Source organism: Stylophora pistillata, chromosome 11, assembly GCF_964205215.1.
Source record: "Stylophora pistillata chromosome 11, jaStyPist1.2, whole genome shotgun sequence".
Classification (NCBI taxonomy): domain Eukaryota; kingdom Metazoa; phylum Cnidaria; class Anthozoa; order Scleractinia; family Pocilloporidae; genus Stylophora; species Stylophora pistillata.
In genome coordinates this window covers 20,254,192-20,275,755 of record NC_142529.1, presented here as the reverse complement: position 1 = coordinate 20,275,755, position 21,564 = coordinate 20,254,192, and the positions used below count along the sequence as shown (strand labels likewise).

The window sequence follows — 21,564 nt, the reverse complement described above, 5'->3', positions numbered from 1 at the left end:
ATCTCATTCGCATTCTCATGATCATCGTTTAAATAGAAAGAATTCTTAAAATTTGTCTGCTCCTAGTGTGTAGTGGTTTCGACTGTGTCGTAAAACAAAGCTTAAGTAACCTAACAAGAGAACCCTAAAAGTACGCGAGATATTAATGTAACTATCTGATAAAAAAAAGCCTTTAAGTGCAAGAGATACTAACGTAAAAATACGATAAAAAAAAACCTTAAAGTGCGCAAGATACTAACTTAACAATCGAATGAAAGAGAATCCTAAAAATGCGCGAGATAGTAACGTAACAATCCGACAAAAAAGAATCTTGTCCCCAAACGGTTTATTTCAATTAATAGGTTGGATAAAGAAAATTTACGTATGATGCACGATCCTCGCAGTAGATAGCGCTATTTAAGCAATAGCGAAAATCAGACCAAAGAAAATTTAATAACATTGAATTTTGGGTGGGGAGCAGGAGTGGGGTGTGGAGGGGAATTCCACCTGGGGTGGTAAGGGGAGGAGTACTCCACCTCGACCAGATTAAGCAAGCTAAGGCTATTACTACCCTACTATTTCATAATTTATGAAATAACATAATCATAAAAAAATTCATGTTTTATTAAGCTATGCATCATTTTATGGTACCAATCTGTTCAGTATTACTTTCTTTTGAAAGAAATCATGATTACAAAGTATGTACCTATCCTGTATGGCTAGTTTTTGATACTTTTCCATAAATCAGCTGGTTGTTAATATTGTTCAAGGATATGATGTAATAGGAATTGAATTAGATAATGAGCTTTAACGATAGTTTTCTCAACTGAAAATGAGAAATTGGGAAAAAGAGGGTTCAAAGTTCACCTTGAGTGATTTAACTCACAACATGCCGCTAAGTAAGGTCTGTACTTGAACCTATTGGACCACCCAGCTGGAATTATCACGGTCTATGTAGCATGTTTTGTTGACAGTTTAAAGTGGCCCAGTATTCTGTGATTTAAGTTCAAACCTGTCTTCTCCCTCGAGATAATATACCTCAGACTGCATTTGTTTTATCAAGCGTTTTTTTTTTTTTTTTTTTGGAGTGAAATTAAAGATGTGCAATTGTATGTTCCACCAATTACATTTTAAACTAAGCACAGTGACTGTTACTCTTTCCCTTAAAAGGTAAATACTTCATATAAAAACAATCAGCTACTCACTTAGTTACCTACTTGTTAATCAACTGATAGCATAGTGTTTACTTTAAGTCCGTAATCCGCATAAAAAGGAGAAGTGGAGCGTTTTGTGTCCAATCTATTGTGTTAAAGTAAGTCCTATGCTGTTGTTAGCTCCTTAGAATGATCCTCACTTTGATTCTCCTTTGAATATAAATACACGTGAGGGAGGTTCGTAATGAGAATTAACCTATGTATCAACCAGCTGGGGATTTTGGCTGTAATCAGCAGAGAGAGAGAAACAGCTTTTAAACCTTTAAAGAATGTCATCTAATTGGCTTTGGTTTTAAAAGACCCAATTTACTTGACTTGCTCTTTAAAACAATTATTGAAGCTTTGAAAAGAAAACTTAAGTAATCGCAGTAGCCAGTTACAACAACTAAAAATCGTAGAACTAGCCAATGAGTACTCTCAGAAAAACCAAGCAAACTGCAGGAAGCATCTGATTGGTCGAGAGGATGGTGTGGCTTTTCTGGATCAGTCACAGAGCGTTATGGAGCAAACCTGATGGAGCAAACCTGATCGGATTACTTTGGACACCCAATTAAAATTACCCTTGATATCAACGTAAAGAGCATAATCCTATCATTCCAACAGTTTTCTTTCTTCTTCCTTTTCGCTCCTCGTGAGACAAAAGTATGCGGCTTGGGAGACGAGAAACAGAACCAATAGTACAACTCCGCCTAAAGCAAACAACCGGAATGCTTTTACGGCGCCAAATGCGTCAATGAAAAAGCCACATAAGGCAGTTCCTATGCCAGAACCCACTCCAAAAAACAAAGAGTTCATTCCGCCTAAGAAGAAAAAGAAATGCTATCAGTCTCGGTTCTTCGCACTTAGGGACCAAACATTACGTACATACATACATACATACATACATACATACATACATACATACATACATACACACATACATACATACATACCTATATACATACGTGCGTCCATACATACGTTAGTTGGCCACTCCCCATGGGGGCTTATCAGGGCCAATTCCCACCCATACCACCCCAGGGGAGGACATGCACAACACAGTAATCTCGTGCGTGGGAAATTAAAGTCTTCTACCCCTAACCCTGCAGGAGACGAAGCCTACGGTTTATTCGTCCTTATCCGAGAAGACTAGAATATCTATCCATTTCTTGATTATAGAAAGGTAGCAAATTCTCCGCGCTTATTTTAAGACCATGAGTATCGGTCCGGCCGGGGCTCGAACCCTCGACCTCCCGTACAACACAATCCGGCGCTCTAACAAATTGAGCTAACCGGGAGGCGGTTAGCTCAATTGCTGCGGGGGGGGGAGGGGAGGGGGAAGGGAGGACTGCCAATGAGGGGGAACATTAGAATGCTACAGACCCCTGGGAGGGGGAGGATCAGGTAAAATGTATTGTGCCACAGCCAAAATCCTCTGACCCTCCCCACCCCAAGCCCAAGTGACAAATAATGACTACAATTTCCCTTTCTTTTATGTTGAGTTAAGAGTATAGGACAAGGTTTTTATTTTTCTAACAGCAGGATTTTAACTCATTCATTTCCCCTCTGAACAAGACCCTAGGAACATGGTAACGAGTTTGAATTCCTTTCTTGTTCTCACCTTGCACTGTATCCATCAGATGAGTGGGTGTTACCTCACCAAAGTAACTGACAAGGCCTGTTAAGCCAGTTACATACGCGGTGTAGTTGACAGTATCAAAAAGAAGCATAAGCCAGGGGTTCTTCATTAGAGACATTCCCACAAACCAAATGACAAACAGCATCATGGAGAACACAGTGACCCCAGTGTAACCAGTCTTTTTCACGCACAGGCCTGTGAAGCCCAGGAACACCACACTGACCGCGGAGCTGGTCATCCGTGAGAAACCAAACACCAAAGTGGCGTTGGTGACATCTAAGGTCTTGGTGTACCAGAACTCAAACGTGTACGTAACTCCATCGAAAGAGCCAATCAAGAACGTCATGACGATGAAGACAATATTTTGATAGCGAGAGAAGAACTCTAATAGAGTCAACGGCTTTCCGTCGCCATTTTGTTCGGTGTTGTCGCTGTGCTCAGTCGCTTGATCGTCAAGTTGTGTTACAGGAACAAACGAAGCCATAGCCATGATAGAAATGACAGCGAAGACAACAGCAAAGTTGTCTTGGTACTCCCCACAAAGCATATAATGGTAATGGTTGACAAATAGAGCCGTGGTGGGAGCAGCAATCACGTGTCCAATTGGGCCCCACAGTCGGATCTTGCCAAAATCGCGGCTGTTTTCGCCGAGGTAGTCCACAATTTCCGAATTAGCCAAGCTAAAGGCAGGTGACGCGAGAAGTTCTCCAACAAAGACAATGAACACAAATATGAGAAATATGGTTTTGATGTCTTGTGGACTTTTTTCAAGGATATGGACATGATCGCGACTCACAGGTGCTTCTCTTGGAGTCCGTTTATTTATCGATGGTAGAGAAAGTCTTGAGATAGAATACTCAAGGATGTCAGGCTTTTCTTCCACTTTACGGAAAAGGGGTTGGTTACGATGATTTGTATTCTCGCTCGCTTCACTTTCTCCCTGAGACTTGATCAACTCGTTACCAGGATGGAAGGAGTTTTTTCCCTCTCGAGGGGCGATCATACGACGTTCGCTTTCATTCAGGCCTTTTCCCAATACCACCGAGCACTTATCGTGCGTTCTTCTTGGAACTAACGACACTAGTGGTGTAACAGCCGTGGATAGAATGCTCATCATCAGCAACGCACGTCGAATTTTCCACTTGCATGCCATTTTTCCAAAGATGACCCCGCCAAGGGAGTATGCCACACCCCAAACGGCTCGTAAGATGCCAATCTGAGTTGGAGACAAGCCAAGCTGTTGCCAGTAGACCGGCATAAAGAACAATTTAAAGCTAAAACACGTCTCGAAGAAGAAGTAAAACGAACTTAATGCAATCCTAGTTTTGTGCTGCGAACAAAATTCCGAGATGCAGTTTGACTTTTTTCTGGGCTCTTGTGAAGGAGTACTTGACATTTTCCTTTCTCCTTTTACTAAATACCTGAGACAAAATAAAAACAAACAGACAGCCTACTGAAAAAACGGCTGATAACGTTAAAGCAGATGCCCATAGTACGAATGAGTCATAATCGCCTGGTAGGATTTTTTTTTTTGGTATACATTGGTTTATTTAAAATATATCTAACAGTTGGGCTGAGATGGACAATAATGGCAGACATTCGTCGCAACTCTACCTCCCAGTGGGCATTTCAGGCAGAGGGAGCTTTAGCAACGACGACGGCGATGGCAACGAAATTGTCGTGTCGAAATCTAACTTTTGATTTTTGTAACTCTTTCGAGATTTTTCCGATGTGTTTCACTTGGAAAATGCTGGCGAACTATTCAGGGACTATATCACTACGGACGGCGTTAAAGTAAGGAGAAAGAAAGAAAAATTAACCGTCATGCGCTCACGTTCTCGAGAAAACCAAAAGTTTGGTTGTTTCACGTTGTTGTTTTGCCGAGAACGGCAAAGAAATGTACCAAAATGTTAAGCGCACGTGCAGGGCGATTGTTTTTGCTCATTAAGCCTATTGTTTTCTGCCGTTCTCGTTGCCGTCGCCGTCGTCGTTGCTAAAGCTCCCTAATGAACGCCGGCGAGAAAATGAATTCCTCTAGTAGGCCGGTCGTCGTCGATGGAAACATTAGGGAGCTTTAGCAACGACGACGGCGATGGCAACGAAAACGCTGTGTCGAGGTCGAACTTTTCGTTTTTGTAACTCTTTCGAGATTATTCCGATGTGTTTCACTTGGAAAATGCTGGCGAACTATTAAGGGACTATATCATTACGAACGGCGTTAAAGTAAGGAGAAAGAAAGAAAGATTAACCGTCGTGCGCTCACGTTCTCGAGAAAACCTAAAGTTTGGTTATTTCACGTTGTTTTTTTGCCGAGAACGGCAAAGAAATGTACCAAAATGTTAAACGCACGTGCAGGGCGATTGTTTTTGCTCATTAAGCCTATTGTTTTCTGCCGTTCTCGTTGCCGTCGCCGTAGTCGTTTCTAAAGCTCCCTATTTTGGTTTCCTTGTGAGCCGAGGCTTGGCAAAATCTATTATTTTGAAGTCCTAAACCTTAACTTAGTCATCTTTTTCTCACATGATGTTTAATTATCAACTGATGAGTCGTTATTGGTAAGTGTGTTTTACAATTTAACCATCTTCAAAAACAGTGAAAGATATAATCGTACCATCCAAACGGTACTGATTGATATCACCATCAATCCGTTTGTATGAAGCTGGGTAACTTATTCAAAATCGACTTTTTTTAACGCCTTCAATTACTACAGAATTCGTGTTTGTTTGTCCTTAACATCGCCCGCCTAGATTAGCTCGCTATTTGCAGGCGGTGTTTATTGTAAGTAATTGTTTAATTTGGAAGACCTTATAAACTTGAAACTTGAATTAGTTGAGAAACGTTTCTTTGTCGTTTTGTATCAATTTTCAAGCTGAAAGGCTTTTCAGTATTGCGCTGAATTCATAAAAACAAAAATATATATTTGTTTTTTTATTTTTAACCAAAGGGCCTCTTTTAAAGATAAATTATGTCAGTTATCACTAAACGGACTATTCAAGCGACACTGTTTGCAATCCTACAATTTAAGGCAAGATATGGTAGGGCCAAATTTTGCTTGGAGCTTAGCAGAAATGCATGATAAGGAAGGATAGGAAAAAGAAAGAACATAATATGTTCTTTCTTTTTCCTATGCTTCCTTATTATATTATTCTTGCCCTTTTACGATAAAAAAAAATAACTATTTCGAGACGCAGTCGACGAGTACGACCCTGGCGCGAGTACGACCTTGAGGCACAGTTGCGGTCATGTTCAGACAAAACAGTGGTCATAGCTGGGATGGCCTCTATCATCTTCAAGAAGGGTGCTATAATTTTCTTTACATGCCTCGCGACAATAAGTCTTCAAAACCCTTGCAATGCCAAAATCAGTCACCTCATACTCCGGAGACTAGTTTTCCAAATGAGAGAAATTACATCTTCCTGACCAACAGAAATTGGATTGCTCATCTAGAGCTATTATTCTTAAAACCGATAACTTCATGACTTGATTAAATATTTGGTCTATGACGGTTAGCCGCTTAGATATAAGGGCTCGTGCATTCTTACACTGGGAATTAAACTCACCTTAGAACGTTCAAAGTTATTTCTTAAGAGCTTGCGTACGGAGGGAAAAACGTCGCGGACATAGTGAGTAGGCAAAAACGCCCTTATCATGCTTATAAAGCATCTTAAAGAAAGTGGTACGTGTCGTATCTCATTAAATTTTCTAATGCCCTAGGATAGTAAAGAGCTCATTTGTTTTAGGGGGGCGTCCAGCATGTATCAAGCGTGTTGCACGTTGTGTGTAAAACTGATACCTTTTTTTTCTTTTGAACTGAGACAAAATTTATACCGCGTATGACCATAGATTTGAGAGACCATTGGTGGGAAATTTTGGGACTGTTAGCTGTGCCAGAGGTTTTGACAACATCTGAAAAACAATTCTTAACGTGGACAACGGAAGTTTGTTGCTACCCTACATGCCCGTGGGCATATAGGCCGGGTAGTGAGGGAGGAGAATTAATTCCTCAAACACACGCTTCACTGCTTGGTCTTTTTTTTTTTGCGGCTCCATCGCTCAAGAATCTTTCAAAACGTGAAGCTAGTAGGTCCGTCAAACTGGTCATCGCCGATCCTCGCAGTAGATGGCGGCAATGGCGTAACGTGCAAACCACCTATAAAAATCGTTTCTCAAGCGCGCCGTAGTTTTAAATTGTGCTGGTTCTGTCTTCAGTCGCAAATCGCCATCGAGCCTTTAAATTTTGAGCGTAAATGCAAGTTGTTCACTTTTTAAGGATCAAGAACTGAAGAACCAGATGAAAATCTGATGAAAACGATGAGTGCAGTTGATAAAATTTTCGCATGCCTTGCAAATGCTGCAGTTGACATGTCGTCCACCTATATGCCTATTGAATTTTCACGTGCATGTAATAATTTATCTGATGTTCCCGAAGCAAAATGGAAACTCTCATCTCGACGAGTTATTCCGAAGCTGAAAACTTCAGTACTTTAGAAGTGTCTTCTATGACGGCTACTTAGATAAACCGACCCATACCGATAAACACGCGACTTTGCTAATACTGGGATCAGAATCAATGCCGGGATTGGCCGAGCCAGTACCAGGTCGCTCAAGGGTATCTTACTACCCGTAATCTGTATCTTTGTTGTTGACGAATGAGATTATTGAGTTCAAAAGCTTCGCTAATTCCTTTAGATTTGTCTGTTCGCAAATCTTTTTACTTTTTATGATAGTCGAGGTGGAGATGATCACTTTTCTATGTAGGAGTGTGAAAATGACCCTGGACATCCCAAAAGGTACAAAATTTTAACGCTGTGTCTCTATGTCCGGCAGCCGGACAGTGTTTTCAAAATACTCCGTGTCCGGCAGTCAATTTCGTTTTTAATTTTCAGTTAATAATAACAAATCCTTCTTTATATGGCTGAAAACTCCGCTATTTCCACAGTAGTGTGAGTTTTTGTGAGCTCGGCAACCGGTATGCCGGTATTCAAAACTTTAAAGTTCGCCGCGAGTTTCCAAACAGGAAATTAAAAATACTCTGTGTCCGGCAGTCGAATATTTTCCCGAATATTAAGTCACTGCACTCAATATATTCGAGCTATACCATCCTAGGCGGTGTTATTGTTGTTTACATAGCTAAAGAACACGATTACCAGTTTTGAAACTGCCTTGAATTTTAGTGTTTTCTACGAGCTTCCGGACACGAAATCGTAAATACTCCGTGTCCGGCAGTGAAATATTTCCCGAATATTTAGTCGTTCTACTTAGTATATTCGAGCTATAACAGTTGACAGTTACTCGAGTTTCACGCACAACGCGATGAGCTTATGTTTCTGTTTCACTCTACATGTATTTGTATCAACATTTTCTTTTTTAATGTATGTATCTATATTCAGGGAAGTACGCAGCCTGGGAGGGTGGTTTGCGAGCGCCAGAGTCCGGGGGTATGCTCCACTAAAAATTTCGAAGAATCATGTTTTAGTCTGCATTCCTTGCATTCTGAGGTCTCATTACATAATATGTTTTCTAATAGTTCCTCTTATTTAACACTCACTCCTCCCCCCCTTAACCTAACCCTTTGTGGCCTGTGGGGGAAGGAAGGGGGGTTCCAGCAGTCTCGTGTGCATAAAATGATGTAGCTCGAATCTATTGGGTGATTTCCAGTCCGTACTGCGCAATCTCAGCACCCCATTGTTTGTAAACATTATAAGTCTCACTCGATGGAATGCGAATCAATGTTATTCATTACGAATGACATACCTTGTCTTTGAGTCCTTTCAGATTCTTTTCCCAACACCTTAATTAATTTTTACAGCTGCGAAGTTGCAATGGAGCGGGAGTGGCGCAATGGTGAGAGCGCTCGCCTCCCACCAAAGTGGCGCGAGTTCGATTCCTGGATCCGGCGTCATAAGTGGGTGGAGTTTGTTGTTGGTTCTCGTCCTTGCTCCGAGGGTTTTACTCCGGGTTCTCCGGTTTTCCTCCTTGTTAGGAATGTCACGATGTCTGTAAGCACGCGTTACGTGCCTGTCCCGTTCTCGGGAATTATGGGATTGTAAGACATGTGCTTGCAAGTATGTAGTTTTGGCTGGACAGAAATGGATTAAAGTGTTTGTTGAGTTTTATCGAATTTTTGATCCGTGTGGCGACCTAAACCATTCAACCTTTTCCCAACACTCCCTCCACAAAAACCAACAGTTCTAAATTCTAATTCGATCTTAATGCACGGACACGTTCAGTAACGAGCTCATGAGAGCCTCCCTTTTTCATCAAGTGATATGAGAAAGATACGAAAGATACGTACCATAATGGCGGTTGACATAACACCTTGAATTTATCTCATGTAATTAGTTACGAAATGTTTTACATTTTTTGACGCCTTACATGAAACAAAACAAACAAACAAACAAACAATTCTCGAGAGTGCGCAGTACGGACTGGCCACAAAGGGTTAGGGTTAGGGAGGGAGGGAGTAAGTGTTAAAAAAGAGGAACTATTAGAAAACTCATGATGTAATGAGACCTCAGAATGCAAGGAATGCAGACTAAAACATGATTCTTCGAAATTTTCAGGGGGCATGCCCCCGGACTCTGGCGCTCGCAAACCACCCTCCCAGGCTGCGTACTTCCCTGAAGCCTTGGTCAAACGGCGCATGATAGTCGATGATAGTTGATTCTCTTCAAACTGTCATCAACTATCACCAACTATCATTCGCATGGTCAAACGGCCAAAAAAGTTCGTGATAGTTGATGATAGTTCACCAGCAGTCGTGCGAGCAAAAGTCACGCGAGTAGCTAGTTCCAGGCTCTTTCCGCGTAAAATGTGAACACTAACATGGCTTCGCGTGAGACAAACAAAGTTGTTGAAGTATGAATTTACGACGAAAGAGGGCGGCAGCTTGCTTACTAGTAATCGATTTGTTGGAGGAATGTACGTCTATTAGACGTAATATCAGGTCATTACTTCATCTCGCCGTTGAACGTTTAGTGAATCGAAACGCTGTTTTTTGGGCGGTGTCCGGCTTCGAATTCCTGCGAGTTGACGCTTTCTCCAGATTCTTGGTTTTCAATATTTTCTTTCTCATTATTATTATCTTAGGTATAAAAACGAATTTCTGAAGCTAAACCTGAGCCTCGCGAGGAGCTTTTGGCGACCATTTTAAACGAGCCCGCCGATTTTCGGGGAAAACAGCTGACAAAAAAACTATCATGAACTATCATACACGTGGTCAAACGAGAAAACTATCATCGACTATCATGAAGAATTTGAACAAGCTCAAAATGAATGATAGTTGGCGATAGTCGATGATAGTGCATGATAGTTGGTAGTCAAACGGAGGCGCGCGCTTTAACTATCATCGACTATCATGCGCCGTTTGACCAGGGCTTGAAAATAGATACATACATTAAAAAAAGGAAATGCATGTGTTGATACAAATACATGTAGAGTGAAACAGAAACATAAGTTCATCGCGTTGTGCGTGAAACGCGAGTAACTGTCAACTGTTATAGCTCGAATATACTAAGTCGAACGACTAAATATTCGGGAAATATTTCACTGCCGGACACGGAGTATTTACGATTTCGTGTCCGGAAGCTCGTGGAAAACACCACAATTCACGGCAGTTTCAAAACTGGTAATCGTGCTCTTTAGCCATGTAAACAACAATAACACCGCCTAGGATGGTATAGCTCGAATACATTGAGTGTAATGACTTGATATTCGGGAAAATATTCGACTGCGGGACACAGAGTATTTTCAATTTCCTGTGCGGAAGCTCGCAGCGAGCTTCAAAGTTATGAATAAGCTCACAAAAACTCACACCACGGTGGAAATAGTGAAGTTTTCAGCCATATAAAGAAGGATTTCTTATTATTAACTGAAAATTAAAAAAGAAATTGACTGCCGGACACGGAGTGTTTTGAAAACACTGCCCGGCTGCCTGACATGGAGACACAGCGAAATTTTGACGAAAACCTTTCGCTTCCAATGCTTGGGTTCGCGCTGAAGTCCGTAATAAATTGTCACACCTTCCGTTTCACACAGCCTCGATCCTTTTAATTGTACAGTCTTAAAAAGTTTCAAAAATGTTAAAAAAATGTATGTCTGCAACCTTCTCTCGCTCTATGATGGGCCGAAGAGATTATGCTAACCAAAGATATTCTGCAAGTTATGTAAATTGAAGAATCTCTGTTAATATTTACATTTCGCGACAACGTTTCGTTCATGACGTCTTCAGTTTCCATTACAGTTGCCTGTTCTTTTTCCTTTGTCCGATTTTCAATGGAAGTCAATTGATAGCTTTACTCCCATGCTTTTCCCCAGGAATAAACAAATTGAACATGTTTTTAATTTCAGTGTTAAAGATCGTACTCCTGATGCTCTAAAATCCATGGTAGTTTATCAATTTTCTTGTACGGGATGTAATTCCCGTTATCTTATTGGCGAAACTAGTCGCCACTTCTCTACCAGGATAAAGGAGCACACAGAAAGCGATAAAAACTCGCATATTTTAAGCATTTTAACACATCTCCTTCTTGTAAGAACAAATACTCCCTTTCTTGCTTTAGTATTCTGGATTCTGCCAGCAACTCGATTGATTTAAAACTCAAAGCCTTTTATATAAATAAGATCAAACCTGAACTTAACAAACAATTACAGCATTATAACACTTTTCTAGCATTTTAGTTCACACCTTTAATTTCATGTTTGTTGTCACACTGTAATTAGTACCCGCTTTTGTATTACATCATACTGTAAATATTTTATTCATCTACTTGTCTGTTATATAATTACTCACGTTCAGTTACTCATTGATTGCAGATGGCCTAAGCATGCCGAAACATGTCTCTAAAAAAAGTTGTGTATACTCAAAGTCAATACTCTAAGTCTAGAAGAGCGAATCGAGGCTATCTTGTACGCTAAGCTTCAAAACAATGTGATAAATATATAAAAACTAGAGTAGGCAAGGCGAAACGTAAACTCGAGACACGTGGCAGACTTACAAACGAAGAGCGATATCTAAAATCGTTTTGTTCGAGAAAACTAGAGAAACTAACGAGTAGGTTAAAGGACCATTTTCATCCGAGATCCTTTGCAGTCGTTTGTTTTTGTTTTGGAATCGCGCTATTGTTAAATGGCGAACTCTGATAGTCATTCACAAACACTATTAAAAAGAAAAACAAAGATTTGGTGAAGAACACAGTAAACAAATTTGCAGCTAAATATTTGAGACTGAAAAATCATAAATCGAGTCTGTGTATAAAACTTGTACAAAGCTTAATTGATGTTGAAGGAAATTGTTCGGCTTCAACACTAAGTAAAATATAAACAAATAACCAATATTGGCCAAAACTGATTTACTTCACGCATTTCAATTATAGAATAATGACTTGTACAAATGAGATCGCTTACATACATATATCAGGATCTCAAGTAAAAATCAGTCAAATAATTATTCTCACCTCGAAAAAATCTCCCCAGAGTCTCTAGTTCCATCGTAGGAACAATGCAATAACATTTCTGCAAAAGCACTGTCTGTAGTGTTACCGAAACCCATTGTTGTTTTCCTTGCCCTCCATAAATCATACACAGACTCTCAAAGTCGAATAACCTTTGCCGAGCCGGGCAGACCCGGCCTTCCTCTATACCACTTCTTCGGCGGCATCAACTTTTCAAATGACGTTTTTCACCGTCATACATGTAAGAATTCAAAACCAATTTCCTGATATGGATACTACGATAGTTTGTTGTTCGCGCATGATTCAAGATGGAGCTTTGAAAGCCCTAATTAGTAAGATGGAAGAAGATATGAAAGCGATTCCGCAACTTCGAGGAAAATAGCGTATTTTTCATATATGAAAAATGATCTGGGCGCGCAAGGCATCTCAGTTGAAAATGGGCCTTTAAAGGTTTGGAGAAGAAGGTTAAAAACTTACATAACAGTCCCGCTTGTTAGAACTTGACTAAAGACGACTCCAAAATAGAGACAAGTTATGCCACTAAAACTTGACTTTTAACTTGCCTAACCGAAAACCAACTGACCACAGGGGACCCACACAAGCGACGAGTCTGGTGGTCTATTCGAAATATAAGGGAATGTATGGGAGAATATATTGAAGAGTCTTATTATCGTAAACTTGTATCACGAAATGTCTGAGTTAAAGCTCAAAATAAATGTAAACCTACCTCACTTGCTGTGCATTGTCGTTTCGTGGCTCTAAATGGCGAATTTGAGCGATTTGATGGGTTTTGCGTCGACTGTTACTATACGTTATAAAAAGGAGACAAGCCTCCCGCATGAGGCGTCCCATCCGCTAAAGTCATTGTTTACATAAGTTCATGGCCATAAAATCGCGTAGCATTGTGTTAAAGGTAGACCTCTTGGAGCTTAAACGAAAACTACATATTCCACGAATAATTGAAATTCTAGACTTAAAGCAAAGGCATTAGCGCTGTAGTAACCAAAAATCCAATTCTCAAAACCGCAAGGACTACTACGGCAAGAATATGTAAACAGAGCTTGCTGACTTCAGGTGAGCCTTTGTTACATTTTAGCTATTATTTGTACTGGTAAAATTTTTTGTTTATATGTTCCTAAGGTATAGTTCGATCCAAGATTTTGTCCTAAAATTATTCAACTTTCAGAATTTCTATCACAATGCCCCCTTTTTTATGGTCATTATTCACACTGGGAACAATCTAGAGCGTATGAAAGAACTCAGTGAAACGGAAACTTTTTCTAAACGGAATTTACATCAACTTCAACATTGTCTATATTCAGGGTTACAACTCGTTAATCGACAACAGATAAAGGGGTATTCTTTGCATATTTCTCATTACATAGGACATTGTATTTCAATTTTTCCTTAGCATCCTCCAAAATATACCACAAGCTGTGGTGGACATTATATTTGAAGAAATCATTATGAAGAAAACCATTATGTTGGAATAAGTCCCGCAGTGCACTTTCCTTAGTCTTAAAACTCATTTTAATGAGTTTTAAGTCGCATCGAAGACCATTTAAAATGGTCTTCAATGCAACCCTTTGCCTCTACTTTATGAGTGAGACTTTGAGAGATATTTCTTTTACCGTGCGAAAAGGTTGGAAAATGTTTTTGTTTTCCGCAATGAGCGATTGTCTCGGTAGTTGGTTAAGGTATTTTCTTTCTCTTTCCTGTTGTGATTGTTTAAAAAGGGACTAACAAAGGACATCCATCAGAAAGCGACAACATGTAGCGATCTTTCTTGTCCTGTCAAGAAAGATGCTGTTTGTGCACACAGCGAACTGTCATCACAGATATTCATCTATATGGTGGTTATTCTTGTTGTATACCTATCTTGAAATTCAAGTCTCTTGACGGTATACAATGAGGCTAAACAGCGTAATGATTTATACAGCGGAAATGCGCAATTACATCACGAAATTCATCCTGAAACTTGCTGTGAGTACTAGGAAGGCTACTGATCATGAGGTTGCGCTCCGACCGAGTCCTTCTATCGTTCTTGAGAAAGAGGATATGCGGCGTGATGTGCCTTAAGAAGAGAAATTTCTCTTTTGAATTGAGACAATTCATCCCAGTGGTATACACAATTCGCGCCAGATACTTTGAAATATGACCTTGAAAACAAACAGACAGAAATTTAAAGTCAAAACTATTTTAAAACCTTTCAATCTTAGCATAGGTTTAAAAATGAGCAATTTACAAAGCAAAGATTTATTTGAAAAGCAAAAGCCAAACGTTTTCTACACTAGATTTTACTTTTGGCTTAGTTAACGAAGGATTTAATATAAAGCAAACAGATTTCGCCCTAATAGGAATCAAGAATGATTTGTTTATTTATTTTGAGAATTGCGAAAGAGAGCCAGCTGTGTTTGCAGAAAGATAAACCCAAGAGGGCCGTCCAAATTTTTTCTTTGTTTTGACTGTCTTCAGCCACTTTTTGCGACTTCGTCGCAGAAATTGTTCAAAAGTTACAAACAACCACATAAGCGTGTCAGCCATCGTGTTTTAGAAGCGCAGAGGCGTATTCAGTTAAGCTTAAAACAGAAGGATAAAGTACTTGAATGAGCTTTGCGTTTGAAAAGTCTCCAGTTTTTCTTTTCCCTTCTTTTAATTCCGTTCACAGATTTCTGTAAATTTTCTTTTACTCATTTTGCAACAAGGGTTGATTCTTGATGTTTTCGTTTAAAATTTTGCGCGGGGAATTTGCGCGCGGCTGGCCATATTGATCCACTCGCACATGCCCAACGTTTGACCGCTGGTTTCAATTGTTGTGCAGTTATGCTGTACAGTCAGAATGCTCGGCACCTACCGCCCCAGCTGCGTCTAATCTTAGTCATCACCAGGCCCCACACTTACGACTGCAACTACAAAGAAGAAGATTTGCAATGTGACATTCGTCACCCCTTCTGGTCGCAAATAAGTCGATGTCTACGTCTAAAACAAACTGAACATCTATTAGCTTAACACCATCGCTGACTATGCTTTTGTCGACTTCATTTTGCAATTCAGGCTCCGTTTCGTTCGTTCGGCAACCACGTGTAATCCCTTATCTATATCTGCAGTCATATCCGTGTCGCCACCATCGATCGTCGACGATACTATCAGGTCCTTCTTTTGCGTTAATGTCATCCTGCTAATCAACAGTATCATCCATTTCAAAATCCTACTCCATATACATTTTATTTGCATAATCCTCGGAAACTTCTCCTTCTCCTGGGTCATTTGCTTCGTAGTCTTCTTCACTACCATCGTTGTGATCCGTGTTTCGTTTAGTAAACAGGCGTCGCCTATGATGACAGATATAATTTAATTAACACAACTCGTGATTGACATTAATTCCTCACAGTGATTTAAAGTGTTAGCTTGTCGTGATTTAAACCAGTTTTTCAGAAGAATCAGTGAGAGAGAAGTCGATTTTTGTATCTGTTCGCTTACCCGAATCTGCTAACCTGAAGTGAGAAACCTGTTTTTACGACCCGCCACAGAAGTAAGTTTCCAGTCATGTTTTCTTGAATTTTGCCATGAGATTAACACTAAATTTACGTTTTCTGATTTCGAATTACAAATGTATTTCTCTTAGATGGAATAATCATTAAAGTTTGGATAATATTATACGGTTTGTGGTGGTCGTCTGAGCCGACCAGTTCCGAGTAAGGAAACAATCCGTAACTTGTTCCAAGCTCATATAGTGTTCGCCGTGGTCCTTAGCAAAATGTCCAATGTACACGGTAGCTGCTGAAACACTTGCTGAAGAACTGAATACATGCTACCCACCAACTCCTAGAGAGAACACTATTAGGATGTTGATGTTGTACAGGTTTTCTGCTGCATACATTGTTATCTGATCCTCATAGGTCCCATTCCACGACATATGAGTTAAATGGTCGTCCTAGCAAGCGAACTCATCATCTGCCAAATTCTCCAAAAGAGGGAGGCCGTCGCTATCGCACGGATTACTTTCCAAGTACACTAAAATTTCCTTTCTCATGGTCTTTGTTCGACTTACTCCCAAAACGGTTGTCCCTCTGAGAGAAAGCCAGCTTCTCTGCACCAGATCCTTTCGTCCTTTTAAATTCCTCAACCATTACCTTGTTCACCTCTCATGATTTTAACATTCGACGCCCCTCGTAATATATATATCTTATTAACCAAGCGCGAGGGCCGTACTGGGAGAATATCGGCCCGAGGTCTTGACAGTACTGACCTCGCTGCACTCGGTCTGTACAATAAAGACCGAGGGCCGATATTCTTCCAGTATGTTCCCGAGCAAGCTTGGTTAATAAGAGATTTATTATACGACTGAAGTTCAAAGGGACACAAGTGTGGTATCATTCGGAACCATTCGGGACAGTGCCCGGTCCAATACTGGAGATAATTGGACCGGCAATAGAGGATTTTGATTGGTTGATTTTAGTTATTGGCCCTCTGACTTCCCGAGTCGTGTAATAAAGTGCTTATCACCATGGTATTGTTTGACTCATATCCTTTCGCTGGCTCTCCAGTATCGCACAGCAGTTGCACGCATTCAACAAGGTCGAGGAGGGCTTCATAGACGTCGTCTGCTAAAGCCGTGGGTTTCCAGTTCCCCTCGGAGTTTTCACGATCTTTATGGGCCACAGACCTATCTCACAATAACGCTGATAATGCTAAAACCATAACGGCTAAAATAGTACATCTCATGTTGAATCAAAGCAGGTATTAGCGTACTACATTCGATGTAATAATTTGGATATATCAACAAAGTTGAAATGGTGAATTGGCCACCGTAATGATTACAAAAGCTGACGTTTCGAGCGTTAGCCCTTCGTCGGAGCGAATAACGTCAGCTTTTGTAATAATTACGGTGGCTAATTTACCATTTCAACTTTGTTGATATATCCAAATTATTTCGTTACTCCCACCGACGCAGCCCCAAACAGTTTCTTTCGAAACTATCAGCCTTTATACATTCGATGTAGATCTCAAAGAAAACTGCCGGAAATATTTCACAGGCTCGTGAAATGTTTTTCGCACTTATTACTATTTCTATCATCGCCAATTAAAACTTCGTTGCTATATCTATGAAATCAAGAATCTTCTCAAATTCAGTTCAACCAATCGATACAACGTTAATGGGCAAATGTTTTGTGTTACAGCCGGCTAATTTGAGATGGAGAAGTTAGGTAAGTACTTGGTGTAATCCTTAATGTATGTTAATGAATGCAAATGACCATGTTTTCCCATATGTTCTTCTGTATTGATGCATGTATGAAGGATTTCACCAAGTACCTAACTGACAAGTGCCTACCAGAAGTTGTGCTCTTTACGCGCATGTCCCTCTCACAGTGCTGATTCAGTAGAAGAAAAGTCTGTCTTAGAGTCAGGTTTTGCTGTTTTATCTAATGTTTGATCGTTTAGGAGATCAGCGCGTCAAGCAAACCATGTTTCCTTTTTTTTCTTTAAATCAATTAATAGACCATTAAAAAACGGCTGATACGTTTAGTTTTACTCACATCTCAGAGAAAGCAAGAGCACAAATTTTTGACGGTGGGTTTTGGGGAACCGAGACATCATTTACAGCCTTTAACATAAACAACTATTTTGAGGGTGCTGGTCAGCAGTTTCTTTTCATTTACACCCGTTAAATGTAAGTCACCGAGTATATAATTTGGGGCAGATCCATGCGATATCTTTTTTGTTTGTTGGATTTGTTGCACGCATTTCAAGCCAAGAGAACATAATTTTCCCCACTATTATTACGTTGCCTTTGGGAGAAAAATCATCTTGTCTCTATTCATATAACCCCGAAAATATTCGAGAATTTGAAAGCAATAACTCTCTAGAGAGCTGTCACAAGGTCTGAAAAGGGAAACAAAATGTGCATGCCAACAAGGTCTGATCTAGAAAGTAAAGACAAAAAATTCATATCCAAGCCTGCAAATTGTCCGACCTACAAGTCTGCAGACTTCCTTGTTCAAATTTTTAATTCGGTTTATGACTTGTACCTCCATCACTGATCACTCAAGTATAACGTTATCATATTTTTCCAAAATCTATTGTACTTAAGAGTCTGAGCCAGTGATATATGGAGGTATTGGCAAGCGTACTTATTGATGCTGTCAGTATAACGGTCTCCAGCCAACAAGTAAACGATCTTAACTGATATCAGCGAGCCCACAATGTAGCATGAATACTGGTCAGAGGATTTTTGGTGCAACTAGGCTTTTATCGATTGTGCTCGTAAAAAAACCATTAATGCTCAAAGCAGTGCTTTCTTTTTTGCCAATTAAGTGCTAATAGAATGCCATTTTTTTAAAAAAGTACTCGTGGTTACATAAAAGTGCTCACTTTTTCGGTTTTTTTTTTAAACATAGAATATAACATTTTTCAGATTTTCAGTAAAATTTTTCAACAACGAAATGTAACGATCAACGTTTGTTTTCCCTTAGTCCAACACAACGTTTGAAGTTTTCTGATACTAGAAGTTAATCATCGCTTGTTGTTGGGTCATCATTATACATTCTAGAAGTTAATCATCACTTGTTGTATCACACTTGCTTGCAGATAGTCAACTAAGGCGTGCTCTTGTTGATCGTTGAATGAAGAATTGAGAATAGAGAATACCCTTTCTGCTGCAGCCGAGGATGGCTGCACCAGCAGCACTTTCTTCACTGCAAATGCCCAATGAGGGAGCTGATCCTTGTGGTCGTGCCACCATTTTACCTTTCGCTCTTCTGTGTTGATAACCACATCTTCAGTGGAAACTAAGTAAGCAGGGAGTTCAGCTTTTACGCCATTGATAATTCCATCGTCATCGAGAAAAGTGAAGACTTGCAAGGCCTCTACTGATTGCTGAGTTGGCTTCAGCCACTGAACTCTGACAGGACACACATACCTCGCAGCCTTGAACACTAACACTCTGTTATACAGTTGGACATTGAACTTTCTCAGAAACCAATCTAATACTGGTTGGACACATGCCTTTGCCTGCTCGAGGACTGCTACGTTTTGGCCATGATTTTCTTCGGCGATTGCTGCCGCGACTGCATGCACGTTAGGAAAGTGGGGGGCTTGGCAGGCTCGGGCAACAGCATGGAGTTTCTCATAACAGGAGAGCACGAGAGCGCCATTACCTTCCAAGAAATACGTCGCTTTCACAAAGTGCTCCGCGACATCGATAGTGATGGCAAGCTCGAGCTTCAGGTTGATTAGTCGCTTAGGATCGGAAAATATCGTTTGAAGTTGAGGGAGTAACTGTGGACCGACATTAGTGGCTTCTGCTTCTATCAAGAATCGCTCAATATCTCCAAACTGCATTAATATTTGTTGATAGACTTCCCACTTTGACCAACATCTCGTCTCACTCTATGATCTTGGTCTTTGGCCAGTCAGATCCTTCCACAACAGCTTTGCCTTGTAGCTATGGCGGAACAGGCGAATCCATACGCTACCGAACTCTAGAAGAAGGGCTAACGCTCGAAACGTCAGCTTTTGTAATCGTTACGGTGGCCAATTTACCATTTCAACTTTGTTGATATATCCAAATTATTTCGTTACCCCCACCGACGCAGCCCCAAACAGTTTCTTTAGAAACTATCAGCCTTATTCACAACAATGGTTGAGCACCAGGCCTCGTTTTGAAAAAGAGGCCAAGGGTAATTCGGAAATTGGCTATTTGAACTGCCTTCGTTCTGGACTTACTAGCCTCTCACACCTGTAATAATCCTTTTGTGTTTCCTCGTGGAGACGAGTAAGTCTGGAACAATGGTAATTCAAATTTGACGCCATATTTCGATTCGGTGTATTGGTTCATGCAATTTACTTTGTCTTTGAAAAGTTACTCATGCCTTTTTAAGCCAAATTGTTCTTGAAACTATGTGATCATCTATAAAAAAGAAAGACATCAATTTGATAAACAAAGAAGTGTAACACGCTTAAAGTGCACCTACACCCAAAAAATTTTTTTCGCTTAACGAAGTAAGCTTATTTTTTTGAGTATTTCTGCGCAAAAATTTTTTTATTTGCTCAAATCTTCAATTTTCTATGCCCAGTCAAAATACGGAAAATCGGCCGCCATCTTGCCCCACGACCGAGTTTAAAGAGGAATGGCTCTAGTGGGTAATGTGACGTCAAATCGAGAACACGAAAGTCTGCATTTCACACATTTTCACTTGTTTGGGAAGGTTGTAGTCGATAATTGTCCGAAAATATGCCGACTAAGTGTGTTGTAGAAGGATGTAGCAACGTGCGAAATTTGCAAGAGGGTATCGCGCTTCATACATTCTTCATACAACACACCTAGTCGGCATATTTCGGACAATATCGACGACAATCTTCCCAAACAAGTGAAAATGTGTGAGATGCAGACTTTCGTGTTCTCGATTTGACGTCACCTTACCCGCTAGAGCCATTCTTCTTTAAACTCGGTCGTGGGGCAAGATGGCGGCCGATTTTCCTTATTTTGACTGGGCATAGAAAATTAAAGATTTGAGCAAATTAAAAAACTTTTGCACAGAAATACTCCAAAAAATAAGCGTATTTCGTTAAGCGGAAAAAAAAATTTGGGTTTAGGTGCACTTTAATACAAGCCAGGCATCCGCTAAAACTTGAATAAATTACACTGAATGTTTTCTCGAAACAAACCCACAAGGGCATTTGAAAAATTAATATAAACGACCGTACCACTATCCTTTGAATGCTTTGTAATTACAATCACCGCGTTTTTGTCTGCCTATCCAAGTTCTCGATATTTTCCATTGGTATCCCTGCAACGCGCGCACGTGCCTTATCAAATTAGCATATATTCTCAGTCTAGAAGTAACTTTAAAAGTTCCAAGCGGTGAGTTCAGTTCCGAAAGCTGGAGCCCTCACTTATCTATACCAACCGTTACCGAAGACCTTTTTCAAGTACTAAAGTTATCAGCCTTAGGATAATCCGTTGAAATTAGAGTGCGCCTTATGCCGATTTAGGAGAGGTAATTTATATATGTTTTGAAAACAAACTTTGGGGAACATCGGATAAATTATTGCATGCACGGGAAAATTCAATAAGCACATGAGTGGACGACATGTGAACGGCATTTGCAAGGCATGCGAAAAGTTTATCAACTGCAATCATCGTTTTCACCTGATTTTTATCTGGTTCTTCCGTTCTTGAGGCTTAAAAAGTGAAAAACTTGCAATTACGCTCAAATTTTAAAGGCCCGATGGCGGTTTGCGACTGAAGACGGAATCAGCACAATTTGAAACAAAGACCTCCCGCAGCGCGCCTGGGTAACGA

General features: G+C 40.2%; 2 protein-coding genes across 2 annotated transcripts; both read right to left on the bottom strand.

Moving 5' to 3' along the window:
- Positions 1–585: 585 nt before the first annotated feature.
- Positions 586–6,632, bottom strand: LOC111325667 (major facilitator superfamily domain-containing protein 6-like). The gene is made up of 3 exons (XM_088739430.1): positions 6,369–6,632; positions 2,794–4,232; positions 586–1,993 (listed from the first exon to the last, which is right to left on the bottom strand). The coding sequence occupies exons 2-3, from the start codon at positions 4,205–4,207 to the stop codon at positions 1,785–1,787; spliced, it is 1,623 nt and encodes a 540-aa protein (XP_088595556.1). The 5' UTR covers positions 4,208–4,232; positions 6,369–6,632; the 3' UTR covers positions 586–1,784.
- Positions 6,633–18,614: 11,982 nt separating this feature from the next.
- Positions 18,615–21,203, bottom strand: LOC148720518 (uncharacterized). Its single transcript, XM_088738309.1, has 2 exons — positions 20,862–21,203; positions 18,615–20,217 (listed from the first exon to the last, which is right to left on the bottom strand). Exon 2 carries the CDS (start codon positions 19,599–19,601, stop codon positions 18,807–18,809), a length of 795 nt encoding a protein of 264 aa, XP_088594435.1. The 5' UTR covers positions 19,602–20,217; positions 20,862–21,203; the 3' UTR covers positions 18,615–18,806.
- Between the last annotated feature and the right edge of the window lie 361 nt (positions 21,204–21,564).